Genomic DNA, 16,859 nt, shown 5'->3' on the forward strand with positions numbered 1-16,859 from the left:
TCCCGTTTCCCTGTGTCCCTGTCCCGTTTCCATGTGTCCCTATCCCGTTTCCATGTGTCCCTATGCCTTTTCCCTGTGTCCCTATCCCGTTTCCATGTGTCCCTATCCCATTTCCATGTGTCCCTGTCCCGTTTCCATGTGTCCCTATCCCGTTTCCATATGTCCCTATCCCGTTTCCATGTGTCCCTATCCCATTTCCATGTGTCCCTGTCCCGTTTCCATGTGTCCCTGTCCCGTTTCCATGTGTCCCTATCCCGTTTCCATGTGTCCCTATCTCGTTTCCCTGTGTCCCTATCCCGTTTCCCTGTGTCCCTGTCCCGTTTCCCTGTGTCCCTATCCCGTTTCCCTGTGTCCCTATCCCGTTTCCATGTGTCCCTGTCCCATTTCCATGTGTCCCTGTCCCGTTTCCATGTGTCCCTGTCCCGTTTCCCTGTGTCCCTGTCCCATTTCCATGTGTCCCTGTCCCGTTTCCATGTGTCCCTATCCCGTTTCCCTGTGTCCCTGTCCCATTTCCATGTGTCCCTGTCCCGTTTCCATGTGTCCCTGTCCCGTTTCCCTGTGTCCCTATCCCGTTTCCATGTGTCCCTGTCCCGTTTCCATGTGTCCCTGTCCCGTTTCCATGTGTCCCTATCCCATTTCCCTGTGTCCCTATCCCGTTTCCATGTGTCCCTATCCCGTTTCCATGTGTCCCTATCCCGTTTCCATGTGTCCCTATCCCCGGTCGCTGCCAGGTTCTGCTCGGAGCGGCTCCGCTCCCTGCTCCGCACCCTGGAGGTTCTGGATGTGTCCGAGTTCACCCCCATCACGCTCGTGGCCAACTTCGGCTCCCTCGTGAGCACCTACTGCAAAGGTGGGGGCCCCGGGGGCGGGTATTATGGGATGGGGCGGGGTGGGGTGTGGGGTATGGGGTATGGGATATGGGGTATGGGATATGGGGTATGGGATATGGGATATGGGGTATGGGATATGGGGTATGGGATATGGGATATGGGATATGGGATATGGGATATGGGATATGGGGTATGGGATATGGGATATGGGATATGGGGTATGGGGTATGGGGTATGGGATATGGGATATGGGATATGGGATATGGGATATGGGGTATGGGATATGGGATATGGGATATGGGATATGGGGTATGGGGTATGGGATATGGGGTATGGGGTATGGGGTATGGGGTATGGGATATGGGATATGGGATATGGGATATGGGGTATGGGATATGGGATATGGGATATGGGGTATGGGATATGGGGTATGGGGTATGGGGTATGGGGTATGGGGTATGGGGTATGGGATATGGGGTATGGGGTATGGGGTATGGGATATGGGGTATGGGGTATGGGGTATGGGATATGGGGTATGGGATATGGGGTATGGGATATGGGGTATGGGATATGGGGTATGGGGTATGGGGTATGGGGTATGGGATATGGGGTATGGGATATGGGATATGGGATATGGGGTATGGGATATGGGGTATGGGATATGGGGTATGGGATATGGGGTATGGGGTATGGGGTATGGGATATGGGATATGGGATATGGGATATGGGGTATGGGATATGGGATATGGGGTATGGGGTATGGGGTATGGGGTATGGGGTATGGGATATGGGGTATGGGGTATGGGGTATGGGGTATGGGATATGGGGTATGGGGTATGGGATATGGGGTATGGGGTATGGGATATCGGATATGGGGTATGGGATATGGGATATGGGATATGGGGTATGGGGTATGGGGTATGGGATATGGGGTATGGGGTATGGGGTATGGGGTATGGGGTATGGGATATGGGGTATGGGATATGGGGTATGGGATATGGGATATGGGGTATGGGATATGGGATATGGGGTATGGGATATGGGGTATGGGATATGGGATATGGGATATGGGATATGGTGTATGGGGTATGGGGTATGGGATATGGGGTATGGGGTATGGGATATGGGGTATGGGGTATGGGATATGGGATATGGAGTATGGGATATGGGGTATGGGATATGGGATATGGGATATGGGGTATGGGGTATGGGATATGGGATATGGGATATGGGATATGGGGTAGGGGATATGGGGTATGGGGGATGGGAAGGTGGGGTGGGGGGGGTTGGGGTGATGGGAGTTGGGGGTTGGGAGGGGAGGGGTGAGGGGGGCTGGGGGGAGTGGGGTGTGGGGATGTGGGGAGTGGTATGGGGTATAGGATATGGGATATGGGATATGGGATATGGGGTATGGGGTATGGGATATGGGGTATGGGGTATGGGATATGGGATATGGGATATGGGGTATGGGATATGGGATATGGGGTATGGGGTATGGGATATGGGATATGGGATATGGGGTATGGGATATGGGATATGGGATATGGGGTATGGGATATGGGATATGGGGTATGGGATATGGGATATGGGGTATGGGATATGGGGTATGGGGTATAGGATATGGGATATGGGGTATGGGATATGGGATATGGGATATGGGATATGGGGTATGGGATATGGGATATGGGGTATGGGGTATGGGATATGGGGTATGGGATATGGGGTATGGGGTATGGGGTATGGGATATGGGGTATGGGATATGGGGTATGGGATATGGGATATGGGGTATGGGATATGTGGTATGGGGTGTGGGATATGGGGTATGGGATATGGGATATGGGATATGGGATATGGGGTATGGGGTATGGGGTATGGGGTATGGGGTATGGGATATGGGGTATGGGGTATGGGGTATGGGATATGGGGTATGGGATATGGGGTATGGGATATGGGGTATGGGATATGGGGTATGGGATATGGGGTATGGGGTATGGGGTATGGGGTATGGGATATGGGATATGGGGTATGGGATATGGGATATGGGATATGGGATATGGGGTATGGGATATGGGGTATGGGATATGGGGTATGGGGTATGGGGTATGGGATATGGGGTATGGGGTATGGGGTATGGGATATGGGGTATGGGATATGGGATATGGGATATGGGGTATGGGATATGGGATATGGGATATGGGGTATGGGGTATGGGGTATGGGGTATGGGATATGGGGTATGGGGTATGGGGTATGGGGTATGGGATATGGGGTATGGGGTATGGGATATGGGGTATGGGGTATGGGATATCGGATATGGGGTATGGGATATGGGATATGGGATATGGGGTATGGGGTATGGGGTATGGGATATGGGGTATGGGGTATGGAGTATGGGGTATGGGGTATGGGATATGGGGTATGGGATATGGGGTATGGGATATGGGATATGGGGTATGGGATATGGGATATCGGGTATGGGATATGGGGTATGGGATATGGGATATGGGATATGGTGTATGGGGTATGGGGTATGGGATATGGGGTATGGGGTATGGGATATGGGGTATGGGGTATGGGATATGGGATATGGAGTATGGGATATGGGGTATGGGATATGGGATATGGGATATGGGGTATGGGGTATGGGATATGGGATATGGGATATGGGATATGGGGTATGGGATATGGGGTATGGGGTATGGGATATGGGATATGGGATATGCGATATGGGGTATGGGGTATGGGATATGGGGTATGGGGTATGGGATATGGGATATGGGGTATAGGATATGGGATATGGGATATGGGATATGGGGTATGGGGTATGGGATATGGGGTATGGGGTATGGGATATGGGATATGGGATATGGGGTATGGGATATGGGATATGGGGTATGGGGTATGGGATATGGGGTATGGGATATGGGGTATGGGGTATGGGGTATGGGATATGGGATATGGGATATGGGATATGGGGTATGGGGTATGGGATATGGGGTATGGGGTATGGGATATGGGATATGGGGTATGGGATATGGGATATGGGGTATGGGGTATGGGATATGGGATATGGGGTATGGGATATGGGATATGGGATATGGGATATGGGGTATGGGATATGGGATATGGGGTATGGGATATGGGATATGGGATATGGGGTATGGGATATGGGGTATGGGGTATAGGATATGGGATATGGGATATGGGATATGGGGTATGGGATATGGGATATGGGGTATGGGTTATGGGGTATGGGATATGGGGTTTGAGATATCGGATATGGGGTATGGGATATGGGGTATGGGATATGGGGTATGGGATATGGGGTATGGGGTATGGGATATGGGGTATGGGGTATGGGATATGGGATATGGGGTATGGGGTATGGGATATGGGATATGGGGTATGGGGTATGGGGTATGGGATATGGGATATGGGGTATGGGATATGGGATATGGGGTATGGGGTATGGGGTATGGGATATGGGATATGGGATATGGGATATGGGATATGGGATATGGGGTATGGGGTATGGGGTATGGGGTATGGGATATGGGGTATGGGATATGGGGTATGGGATATCGGATATGGGGTATGGGATATGGGGTATGGGATATGGGGTATGGGGTATGGGGTATGGGGTATGGGATATGGGATATGGGATATGGGATATGGGATATGGGATATGGGGTATGGGATATGGGATATGGGGTATGGGATATGGGGTATGGGATATGGGGTATGGGGTATGGGATATGGGATATGGGTTATGGGATATGGGGTATGGGGTATGGGATATGGGATATGGGATATGGGATATGGGGTATGGGGTATGGGGTATGGGATATGGGGTATGGGATATGGGGTATGGGATATTGGGTATGGGATATGGGGTATGGGGTATGGGATATGGGATATGGGGTATGGGGTATGGGGTATGGGATATGGGATATGGGGTATGGGGTATGGGATATGGGATATGGGGTATGGGATATGGGGTATGGGATATGGGGTATGGGGTATGGGATATGGGATATGGGATATGGGGTATGGGATATGGGATATGGGGTATGGGATATGGGGTATGGGATATGGGATATGGGATATGGGGTATGGGATATGGGATATGGGATATGGGATATGGGATATGGGGTATGGGATATGTGATATGGGGTATGGGATATGGGGTATGGGGTATGGGATATGGGGTATGGGATATGGGATATGGGATATGGGGTATGGGGTATGGGATATGATGCAGAGCACCCATGGGTGCTTTGACCCCCCCCAGGCTTCACCATCATCATTGAGCCCTTTGATGACCGGACCCCAACCATCAGCAACCCCGTCCTGCACTTCTGGTGGGACATGGGGCACGTGGGGTGTGAGATAGGGGGTATGGGATATGGGATATGGGATATGGGGTATGGGATATGGGATATGGGGTATGGGATATGGGATATGGGGTATGGGGTATGGGATATGGGATATGGGATATGGGATATGGGATATGGGGTATGGGATATGGGATATGGGATATGGGATATGGGGTATGGGGTATGGGATATGGGATATGGGATATGGGATATGGGATATGGGGTATGGGATATGGGATATGGGGTATGGGATGTGGGGTATGGGATATGGGATATGGGGTATGGGATATGGGATATGGGGTATGGGGTATGGGATATGGGATATGGGGTATGGGATATGGGGTATGGGATATGGGATGTGGGATATGGGATATGGGGTATGGGATATGGGATATGGGGTATGGGATATGGGATATGGGGTATGGGATATGGGATATGGGATATGGGATATGGGGTATGGGATATGGGATATGGGGTATGCGATATGGGATATGGGGTATGGGGTATGGGGTATGGGATATGGGATATGGGGTATGGGGTATGGGATATGGGATATGGGGTATGGGGTATGGGATATGGGATATGGGATATGGGGTATGGGATATGGGATATGGGATATGGGGTATGGGATATGGGATATGGGATATGGGATATGGGGTATGGGATATGGGATATGGGATATGGGATATGGGGTATGGGATATGGGATATGGGATATGGGGTATGGGATATGGGATATGGGATATGGGATATGGGGTATGGGATATGGGGTATGGGATATGGGGTATGGGATATGGGATATGGGATATCGGGTATGGGATATGGGATATGGGGTATGCGATATGGGATATGGGGTATGGGGTATGGGGTATGGGATATGGGATATGGGATATGGGGTATGGGGTATGGGATATGGGATATGGGGTATGGGATATGGGGTATGGGATATGGGATATGGGGTATGGGTATGGGATATGGGATATGGGATATGGGATATGGGGTATGGGATATGGGGTATGGGATATGGGATATGGGGTATGGGGTATGGGATATGGGGTATGGGGTATGGGGTATGGGATATGGGATATGGGATATGGGGTATGGGGTATGGGGTATGGGATATGGGGTATGGGATATGGGGTATGGGGTATGGGGTATGGGGTATGGGATATGGGATATGGGATATGGGATATGGGATATGGGATATGGGGTATGGGATATGGGGTATGGGGTATGGGATATGGGGTATGGGATATGGGGTATGGGGTATGGGGTGGGGGATGTGGGGGTTCATTGTTCTCCTCCCCCCCTCCAGCTGTCTCGACGCCTCCATCGCCATCAAACCGGTCTTTGAGCGCTTCCAGTCGGTCATCATCACCTCGGGGGTGAGCCCTGCCCCACAGCCCTGCCCCACAGCCCTGCCCCACAGCCCAGCCCCATAGCCCAGCCCCACAGCCCTGCCCCATAACCCAGCCCCACAGCCCTGCCCCATAGCCCTGCCCCATAACCCAGCCCCATAGCCCTGCCCCACAGCCCTGCCCCACAGCCCTGCCCCATAACCCAGCCCCATAGCCCTGCCCCACAGCCCTGCCCCATAACCCAGCCCCACAGCCCAGCCCCACAGCCCTGCCCCATAGCCCTGCCCCATAACCCAGCCCCACAGCCCTGCCCCACAGCCCTGCCCCACAGCCCTGCCCCATAACCCAGCCCCATAGCCCTGCCCCACAGCCCTGCCCCACAGCCCTGCCCCATAACCCAGCCCCATAGCCCTGCCCCACAGCCCTGCCCCATAGCCCTGCCCCATAACCCAGCCCCATAGCCCTACCCCATAACCCAGCCCCATAGCCCTGCCCCACAGCCCTGCCCCACAGCCCTGCCCCATAACCCAGCCTCATAGCCCTGCCCCACAGCCCTGCCCCATAGCCCTGCCCCATAACCCAGCCCCATAGCCCTGCCCCATAACCCAGCCCCATAGCCCTGCCCCACAGCCCTGCCCCACAGCCCTGCCCCATAACCCAGCCTCATAGCCCTGCCCCACAGCCCTGCTCCATAGCCCTGCCCCATAACCCAGCCCCATAGCCCTGCCCCATAACCCAGCCCCACAGCCCTGCCCCACAGCCCTGCCCCACAGCCCAGCCCCACAGCCCTGCCCCATAACCCAGCCCCATAGCCCTGCCCCACAGCCCAGCCCCACAGCCCAGCCCCACAGCCCTGCCCCATAGCCCTGCCCCACAGCCCTGCCCCATAACCCAGCCCCATAGCCCTGCCCCACAGCCCTGCCCCACAGCCCTGCCCCATAACCCAGCCCCATAGCCCTGCCCCACAGCCCTGCCCCACAGCCCTGCCCCATAACCCAGCCTCATAGCCCTGCCCCACAGCCCTGCCCCATAGCCCTGCCCCATAACCCAGCCCCATAGCCCTGCCCCACAGCCCTGCCCCATAACCCAGCCTCATAGCCCTGCCCCACAGCCCTGCTCCATAGCCCTGCCCCATAACCCAGCCCCATAGCCCTGCCCCATAACCCAGCCCCATAGCCCTGCCCCACAGCCCTGCCCCACAGCCCAGCCCCACAGCCCTGCCCCATAACCCAGCCCCATAGCCCTGCCCCACAGCCCAGCCCCACAACCCAGCCCCACAGCCCTGCCCCATAACCCAGCCCCATAGCCCTGCCCCACAGCCCTGCCCCACAGCCCAGCCCCACAGCCCTGCCCCCCCCAGACTCTCTCCCCACTGGACATGTATCCCAAAATCCTGGACTTCCGCCCCGTTACCATGGCGACGTTCAGCATGACGCTGGCCCGCACCTGCCTCTGCCCCATGGTGAGACGGGGGGGGGCACTTGTGGGGCTGGCGCCGGGGGGGGGTTCCCCTTGTCCCGGTGTCACCAGTGCCTGCGTCCTGCCCCATAGATCGTGGGGCGCGGCAATGACCAGGTTGCCATCACCTCTAAGTTTGAGACGCGGGAGGACATCGGTATGGGGCACCTGGGGGGCGGGGGGGCAGGGATGTGGGGCTGGGGCACGGCTATGGGGCTGGGGAGCCCATGGGCAGGGATGTGGGGCTGGGGCCATGGTTATGGGGCGGGGGCCGTGGTTCTGGGGCGGGGGCCGTGGTTCTGGGGCGGGGGCCGTGGTTATGGGGTTGGGGCCGTGGTTATGGGGCGGGGGCCGTGGTTCTGGGGCGGGGGCCGTGGTTATGGGGCTGGGGCCGTGGTTATGGGGCGGGGGCCGTGGTTCTGGGGCGGGGGCCGTGGTTATGGGGTTGGGGCCGTGGTTATGGGGCGGGGGCCGTGGTTATGGGGCGGGGGCCGTGGTTCTGGGGCGGGGGCCGTGGTTATGGGGCGGGGGCCGTGGTTATGGGGCGGGGGCCGTGGTTATGGGGCTGGGGCCGTGGTTATGGGGCGGGGGCCGTGGTTATGGGGCGGGGGCCGTGGTTCTGGGGCTGGGGCCGTGGTTATGGGGCGGGGGCCGTGGTTATGGGGCTGGGGCCGTGGTTCTGGGGCGGGGGCCGTGGTTATGGGGCGGGGGCCGTGGTTCTGGGGTTGGGGCCGTGGTTATGGGGCGGGGGCCGTGGTTATGGGGCGGGGGCCGTGGTTATGGGGCAGGGGCCGTGGTTATGGGGCGGGGGCCGTGGTTATGGGGCGGGGGCCGTGGTTATGGGGCTGGGGCCGTGGTTATGGGGCGGGGGCCGTGGTTCTGGGGCGGGGGCCGTGGTTCTGGGGCGTGGGCCGTGGTTATGGGGCGGGGGCCGTGGTTATGGGGCGGGGGCCGTGGTTATGGGGCTGGGGCCGTGGTTATGGGGCGGGGGCCGTGGTTATGGGGTTGGGGCCGTGGTTATGGGGCGGGGGCCGTGGTTCTGGGGCGGGGGCCGTGGTTCTGGGGCGGGGGCCGTGGTTATGGGGCGGGGGCCGTGGTTATGGGGCTGGGGCCGTGGTTCTGGGGCTGGGGCCGTGGTTATGGGGCGGGGGCCGTGGTTCTGGGGCGGGGGCCGTGGTTATGGGGCGGGGGCCGTGGTTATGGGGCTGGGGCCGTGGTTATGGGGCGGGGGCCGTGGTTCTGGGGCGGGGGCCGTGGTTCTGGGGCGGGGGCCGTGGTTATGGGGCGGGGGCCGTGGTTATGGGGCTGGGGCCGTGGTTCTGGGGCGGGGGCCGTGGTTATGGGGCGGGGGCCGTGGTTATGGGGCTGGGGCCGTGGTTATGGGGCGGGGGCCGTGGTTCTGGGGCGGGGGCCGTGGTTATGGGGCGGGGGCCGTGGTTATGGGGCTGGGGCCGTGGTTATGGGGCGGGGGCCGTGGTTATGGGGCTGGGGCCGTGGTTATGGGGCGGGGGCCGTGGTTATGGGGCTGGGGCCGTGGTTCTGGGGCGGGGGCCGTGGTTATGGGGCGGGGGCCGTGGTTATGGGGCGGGGGCCGTGGTTATGGGGCTGGGGCGCCCCCCAGCTCCCCCCCCCCCCTTCGCCCCCAGCCGTGATGCGGAACCTGGGCAGCCTCCTCCTGGAGCTCTCGGCCGTGGTCCCCGACGGCGTCGTCGCTTTCTTCACCAGTTACCAGCACCTGGAGGGCACCGTGGCCGCCTGGTACGAGCAGGTGAGGGCGCCCCATTGAGCCCCATTGAGCCCCATTGAGCCCCATTGAGCCCCATTGAGCCCCATTGAGCCCCATTGAGCCCCATTGACCCCATTGAGCCCCATTGAGCCCCATTGAACCCCATTGAGCCTCATTGAGCCCCATTGACCCCATTGAGCCCCATTGAGCCCCATTGAGCCCCATTGAGCCCCATTGAGCCCCATTGAACCCATTGAGCCCCATTGAGCCCCATTGAGCCCCATTGAGCCCCATTGAGCCCCATTGAACCCATTGAGCCCCATTGAGCCCCATTGAGCCCCATTGACCCCATTGAGCCCCATTGAGCCCCATTGAACCCCATTGAACCCCATTGAGCCCCATTGAGCCCCATTGAGCCCCATTGAACCCCATTGAACCCCATTGAGCCCCATTGAGCCCCATTGAACCCCATTGACCCCATTGAGCCCCATTGAGCCCCATTGAGCCCCATTGAGCCCCATTGAGCCCATTGAGCCCCATTGAGCCCCATTGAGCCCCATTGAGCCCATTGAGCCCCATTGAGCCCCATTGAGCCCCATTGAGCCCCATTGATCCCCATTGAGCCCCATTGAGCCCCATTGAGCCCCATTGAACCCCATTGAGCCCCATTGACCCCATTGAGCCCCATTGAGCCCCATTGAGCCCCATTGATCCCCATTGACCCCCATTGACCCCCATTGAGCCCCATTGAGCCCCATTGACCCCCATTGAACCCCATTGAACCCCATTGAGCCCCATTGAGCCCCATTGAGCCCCATTGAACCCCATTGAGCCCCATTGAGCCCCATTGAGCCCATTGACCCCCATTGAGCCCCATTGAGCCCCATTGACCCCATTGAGCCCCATTGATCCCCATTGAACCCCATTGAACCCCATTGATCCCCATTGAACCCCATTGAACCCCATTGAGCCCCATTGAGCCCCATTGAACCCCATTGATCCCCATTGAGCCCCATTGAGCCCCATTGACCCCATTGATCCCCATTGAACCCCATTGAGCCCCATTGACCCCATTGATCCCCATTGAACCCCATTGATCCCCATTGAGCCCCATTGACCCCATTGATCCCCATTGAACCCCATTGAGCCCCATTGATCCCCATTGAACCCCATTGATCCCCATTGATCCCCATTGATCCCCATTGAGCCCCATTGAACCCCATTGAGCCCCATTGAGCCCCATTGAGCGCCATTGAACCCCATTGAGCCCCATTGAGCCCCATTGACCCCATTGAACCCCATTGAGCCCCATTGAGCCCCATTGACCCCCATTGACCCCCATTGACCCCCATTGAGCCCCATTGATCCCCATTGAACCCCATTGAGCCCCATTGAACCCCATTGATCCCCATTGATCCCCATTGATCCCCATTGAGCCCCATTGACCCCCATTGAGCCCCATTGATCCCCATTGAACCCCATTGAGCCCCATTGATCCCCATTGATCCCCATTGATCCCCATTGATCCCCATTGAACCCCATTGAGCCCCATTGACCCCATTGTGTCCGCATGGCCCCCATGGGGTCCCCGTTGCCCCCCTGCCCCACTCAGGGCATCCTGGAGAACATCCAACGGAACAAACTCATCTTCATCGAGACCCAGGACGGGGCCGAGACCAGCGTGGCCCTGGAGAAGTACCAGGAGGTGGGGGGGGCCCCCCTGACCCACTGCCCCCCACTGCCCCCCACTGCCCCCCACTGCCCCCACTGCCCCCATTGCCCCCATTGCCCCCACTGCCCCCCACTGCCCCCACTGCCCCCATTGCCCCCATTGCCCCCACTGCCCCCACTGCCCCCCACTGCCCCCCACTGCCCCCCACTGCCCCCACTGCCCCCACTGCCCCCCACTGCCCCCACTGCCCCCATTGCCCCCACTGCCCCCACTGCCCCCACTGCCCCCATTGCCCCCACTGCCCCCCACTGCCCCCCATTGCCCCCACTGCCCCCATTGCCCCCACTGCCCCCCACTGCCCCCACTGCCCCCATTGCCCCCACTGCCCCCCACTGCCCCCATTGCCCCCACTGCCCCCCACTGCCCCCCACTGCCCCCCATTGCCCCCACTGCCCCCATTGCCCCCACTGCCCCCCACTGCCCCCACTGCCCCCATTGCCCCCACTGCCCCCACTGCCCCCCACTGCCCCCACTGCCCCCACTGCCCCCCACTGCCCCCACTGCCCCCCACTGCCCCCCACTGCCCCCCACTGCCCCCCACTGCCCCCATTGCCCCCCACTGCCCCCCACTGCCCCCACTGCCCCCCACTGCCCCCACTGCCCCCACTGCCCCCCACTGCCCCCCACTGCCCCCATTGCCCCCATTGCCCCCACTGCCCCCCACTGCCCCCCATTGCCCCCATTGCCCCCACTGCCCCCACTGCCCCCCACTGCCCCCATTGCCCCCACTGCCCCCCATTGCCCCCACTGCCCCCACTGCCCCCATTGCCCCCACTGCCCCCCACTGCCCCCACTGCCCCCACTGCCCCCATTGCCCCCACTGCCCCCATTGCCCCCATTGCCCCCCACTGCCCCCCATTGCCCCCCATTGCCCCCACTGCCCCCACTGCCCCCATTGCCCCCATTGCCCCCACTGCCCCCCACTGCCCCCCATTGCCCCCACTGCCCCCATTGCCCCCATTGCCCCCCACTGCCCCCCACTGCCCCCACTGTCCCCACTGCCCCCCACTGCCCCCCACTGCCCCCCACTGCCCCCACTGCCCCCATTGCCCCCACTGCCCCCACTGCCCCCCACTGCCCCCACTGCCCCCATTGCCCCCACTGCCCCCACTGCCCCCCACTGCCCCCACTGCCCCCACTGCCCCCCACTGCCCCCCACTGCCCCCCACTGCCCCCACTGCCCCCATTGCCCCCACTGCCCCCCACTGCCCCCCACTGCCCCCACTGTCCCCACTGCCCCCCACTGCCCCCCACTGCCCCCCACTGCCCCCACTGCCCCCACTGCCCCCATTGCCCCCACTGCCCCCACTGCCCCCCACTGCCCCCCATTGCCCCCACTGCCCCCATTGCCCCCACTGCCCCCACTGCCCCCCACTGCCCCCCACTGCCCCCACTGCCCCCATTGCCCCCACTGCCCCCCACTGCCCCCCACTGCCCCCACTGCCCCCACTGCCCCCCACTGCCCCCACTGCCCCCATTGCCCCCCACTGCCCCCCACTGCCCCCCATTGCCCCCATTGCCCCCACTGCCCCCCACTGCCCCCCATTGCCCCCATTGCCCCCACTGCCCCCCACTGCCCCCCATTGCCCCCATTGCCCCCACTGCCCCCCACTGCCCCCCACTGCCCCCACTGCCCCCATTGCTCCCCATTGCCCCCCATGGCTCCCATTGCTCCCCATTGCTTCCATTGCTCCCCATTGCCCCCCATGGCTCCCATTGCTCCCCATTGCTTCCATTGCTCCCCATTGCTCCCCTTGCCCCCAATTGCCCCCCACTGCCCCCATTGCTCCCCATTGCCCCACGGCTCCCGCAGGCCTGTGAGTGTGGCCGTGGGGCTGTTCTGCTCTCGGTGGCTCGTGGGAAGGTGTCCGAAGGGGTCGACTTCGGTGAGTGGGGATGTGGGGCAGATGTGGGGCAGATGTGGGGCAGATGTGGGGCAGATGTGGTTCAGATGTGGGGCAGATGTGGGGCAGATGTGGTTCAGATGTGGGGCAGATGTGGGGCACATGTGGTTCAGATGTGGGGCAGATGTGGTTCAGATGTGGTTCAGATGTGGTTCAGATGTGGTTCAGATGTGGGGCAGATGTGGTTCAGATGTGGGGCAGATGTGGGGCACATGTGGTTCAGATGTGGGGCAGATGTGGGGCAGATGTGGGGCAGATGTGGTTCAGATGTGGTTCAGATGTGGGGCAGATGTGGGGCAGATGTGGTTCAGATGTGGGGCAGATGTGGGGCAGATGTGGTTCAGATGTGGGGCAGATGTGGGGCAGATGTGGGGCAGATGTGGGGAGATGTGGGGCAGATGTGGTTCAGATGTGGGGCAGATGTGGGGCAGATGTGGGGCAGATGTGGTTCAGATGTGGTTCAGATGTGGTTCAGATGTGGTTCAGATGTGGGGCAGATGTGGTTCAGATGTGGGGAGATGTGGGGCAGATGTGGTTCAGATGTGGTTCAGATGTGGTTCAGATGTGGTTCAGATGTGGGTCAGATGTGGGGCAGATGTGGGGCAGATGTGGGGCAGATGTGGGGCAGATGTGGGGCAGATGTGGGGCAGATGTGGTTCAGATGTGGGGCAGATGTGGGGCAGATGTGGGGCAGATGTGGTTCAGATGTGGGGCAGATGTGGGGCACATGTGGTTCAGATGTGGGGCAGATGTGGTTCAGATGTGGTTCAGATGTGGTTCAGATGTGGTTCAGATGTGGGGCAGATGTGGTTCAGATGTGGGGCAGATGTGGGGCACATGTGGTTCAGATGTGGGGCAGATGTGGGGCAGATGTGGGGCAGATGTGGTTCAGATGTGGTTCAGATGTGGGGCAGATGTGGGGCAGATGTGGTTCAGATGTGGGGCAGATGTGGGGCAGATGTGGTTCAGATGTGGGGCAGATGTGGGGCAGATGTGGGGCAGATGTGGGGAGATGTGGGGCAGATGTGGTTCAGATGTGGGGCAGATGTGGGGCAGATGTGGTTCAGATGTGGTTCAGATGTGGGGCAGATGTGGTTCAGATGTGGGGCAGATGTGGTTCAGATGTGGGGCAGATGTGGTTCAAATGTGGTTCAGATGTGGTTCAGATGTGGGGCAGATGTGGTTCAGATGTGGTTCAGATGTGGTTCAGATGTGGGGCAGATGTGGTTCAGATGTGGGGCAGATGTGGTTCAGATGTGGTTCAGATGTGGTTCAGATGTGGTTCAGATGTGGTTCAGATGTGGTTCAGATGTGGTTCAGATGTGGTTCAGATGTGGTTCAGATGTGGTTCAGATGTGGTTCAGATGTGGGGCAGATGTGGTTCAGATGTGGTTCAGATGTGGTTCAGATGTGGTTCAGATGTGGGGCAGATGTGGTTCAGATGTGGTTCAGATGTGGTTCAGATGTGGTTCAGATGTGGTTCAGATGTGGGGCAGATGTGGTTCAGATGTGGGGCAGATGTGGTTCAGATGTGGTTCAGATGTGGTTCAGATGTGGTTCAGATGTGGGGCAGATGTGGTTCAGATGTGGTTCAGATGTGGTTCAGATGTGGTTCAGATGTGGGGCAGATGTGGTTCAGATGTGGTTCAGATGTGGTTCAGATGTGGGGCAGATGTGGTTCAGATGTGGTTCAGATGTGGTGCAGATGTGGTTCAGATGTGGGGCAGATGTGGTTCAGATGTGGTGCAGATGTGGGGCAGATGTGGGGCAGATGTGGGGCAGATGTGGTTCAGATGTGGTTCAGATGTGGTTCAGATGTGGGGCGCCGTGGGCAGGGGGCTGCTGGCTCCCCCAACCCCCGCCGTGCGTCTCCTGCCCCCCAAGTGCATCACTACGGCCGCGCCGTGATCATGTTCGGGGTGCCCTACGTGTACACCCAGAGCCGCATCCTCAAGGTGAGGGGGGGGGGGGGTGTTGTTGGGGGGGGCGCTGTGGGTCCCGCTATGGGGCAGCCCCACACGTGCTCCCCCCCCCGGCGCAGGCGCGCCTGGAGTTCCTGCGGGACCGCTTCCAGCTGCGGGAGAACGAGTTCCTGGCCTTCGACGCCATGCGCCACGCGGCCCAGTGCGTGGGGCGGGCGCTGCGGGGCAAGAGCGACTACGGCATCATGGTGTTCGCCGACAAGGTGGGGCCGGGGGGCGCTGGGGGGCGCTGGGGGGCGCTGGGGGGCGCTGGGGGGCGCTGGGGGGCGCTGGGGGGCGCTGTGGGGCGCTGTGGGGCACTGTGGGGCGCTGTGGGGCGCTGTGGGTCACTGTGGGGCGCTGTGGGGCGCTGTGGGTCCCTGTGGGTCGCTGTGGGGCGCTGTGGGGCGCTGTGGGGCGCTGTGGGTCTCTGTGGGGCGCTGTGGGTCGCTGTGGGGCGCTGTGGGTCACTGTGGGTCACTGTGGGGCGCTGTGGGTCCCTATGGGTCACTGTGGGTCGCTGTGGGTCGGTCCCTGTAGGGCGCTGTGGGTCGCTGTGGGGCGCTGTGGGTTGCTGTGGGGCGCTGTGGGGCGCTGTGGGTCACTGTGGGGCGCTGTGGGGCGCTGTGGGTCACTGAGGGTCACTGTGGGGCGCTGTGGGTCACTGTGGGTCGGTTGCTGTGGGTCACTGTGGGTCACTGAGGGTCACTGTGGGGCGCTGTGGGGCGCTGTGGGTCACTGAGGGTCCTGTGGGGCGCTGTGGGTCGCTGTGGGTCGGTCGCTGTGTGTCGCTGTGGGTCACTATGGGTCGCTGTGGGTCACTGTGGGTCGCTGTGGGTCGGTTGCTGTGGGTCACTGTGGGTCACTGAGGGTCACTGTGGGTCGCTGTGGGTCGCTGTGGGTCACTGTGGGTCGCTGTGGGTCACTGTGGGTCGCTGTGGGTCGCTGTGGGGCGCTGTGGGGCGCTGGGGGTCGCTGGGGGTCACTGTGGGTCACTGTGGGTCACTGTGGGGCGCTGTGGGTCCCTGTGGGTCGCTGTGGGTCACTGTGGGGCGCTGTGGGTCCCTATGGGTCGCTGTGGGGCACTGTGGGGCGCTGTGGGTCCCTGTGGGTCACTGTGGGTCACTGTGGGTCACTGTGGGGCGCTGTGGGTCCCTGTGGGTCGCTGTGGGTCACTGTGGGTCACTGTGGGTCTCTGTGGGTCACTGTGGGTCTCTGTGGGTCACTGTGGGTCGCTGTGGGTCCCTGTGGGTCGCTGGGGGTCACTGTGGGGCGCTGTGGGTCGGTCGCTGAGGGTCGCTGTGGGTCACTGAGGGTCACTGTGGGTCACTGTGGGTCGCTGGGGGTCACTGTGGGTCACTGTGGGTCACTGAGGGTCACTGTGGGTCACTGTGGGTCACTGTGGGTCGGTCGCTGTGGGTCACTGTGGGTCACTGTGGGGCGCTGTGGGTCACTGTGGGTCACTGTGGGTCGGTCGCTGTGGGTCACTGTGGGTCACTGTGGGTCACTGTGGGT

At 60.4% G+C, this 16,859-nt stretch overlaps 1 protein-coding gene across 1 annotated transcript in view; it reads left to right on the forward strand.

Annotated features, from left to right (window-relative positions):
- Positions 1–16,859, forward strand: part of ERCC2 (ERCC excision repair 2, TFIIH core complex helicase subunit) — a 37,152-nt gene that overhangs the window by 16,140 nt on the left and 4,153 nt on the right. Inside the window, exons 11-20 of the mRNA XM_080639870.1 lie at positions 732–850; positions 5,122–5,191; positions 6,521–6,590; positions 7,924–8,025; positions 8,115–8,178; positions 9,668–9,789; positions 11,360–11,452; positions 13,293–13,365; positions 15,268–15,338; positions 15,425–15,568. Coding sequence (XP_080495996.1) covers positions 732–850; positions 5,122–5,191; positions 6,521–6,590; positions 7,924–8,025; positions 8,115–8,178; positions 9,668–9,789; positions 11,360–11,452; positions 13,293–13,365; positions 15,268–15,338; positions 15,425–15,568 — 928 coding nt within the window. The remainder of the gene's footprint in view (positions 1–731; positions 851–5,121; positions 5,192–6,520; positions 6,591–7,923; positions 8,026–8,114; positions 8,179–9,667; positions 9,790–11,359; positions 11,453–13,292; positions 13,366–15,267; positions 15,339–15,424; positions 15,569–16,859) is intronic.

Source organism: Psittacula echo (assembly GCF_963264785.1).
Source record: "Psittacula echo genome assembly, contig: SCAFFOLD_120, whole genome shotgun sequence".
Taxonomy (NCBI): domain Eukaryota; kingdom Metazoa; phylum Chordata; class Aves; order Psittaciformes; family Psittacidae; genus Psittacula; species Psittacula echo.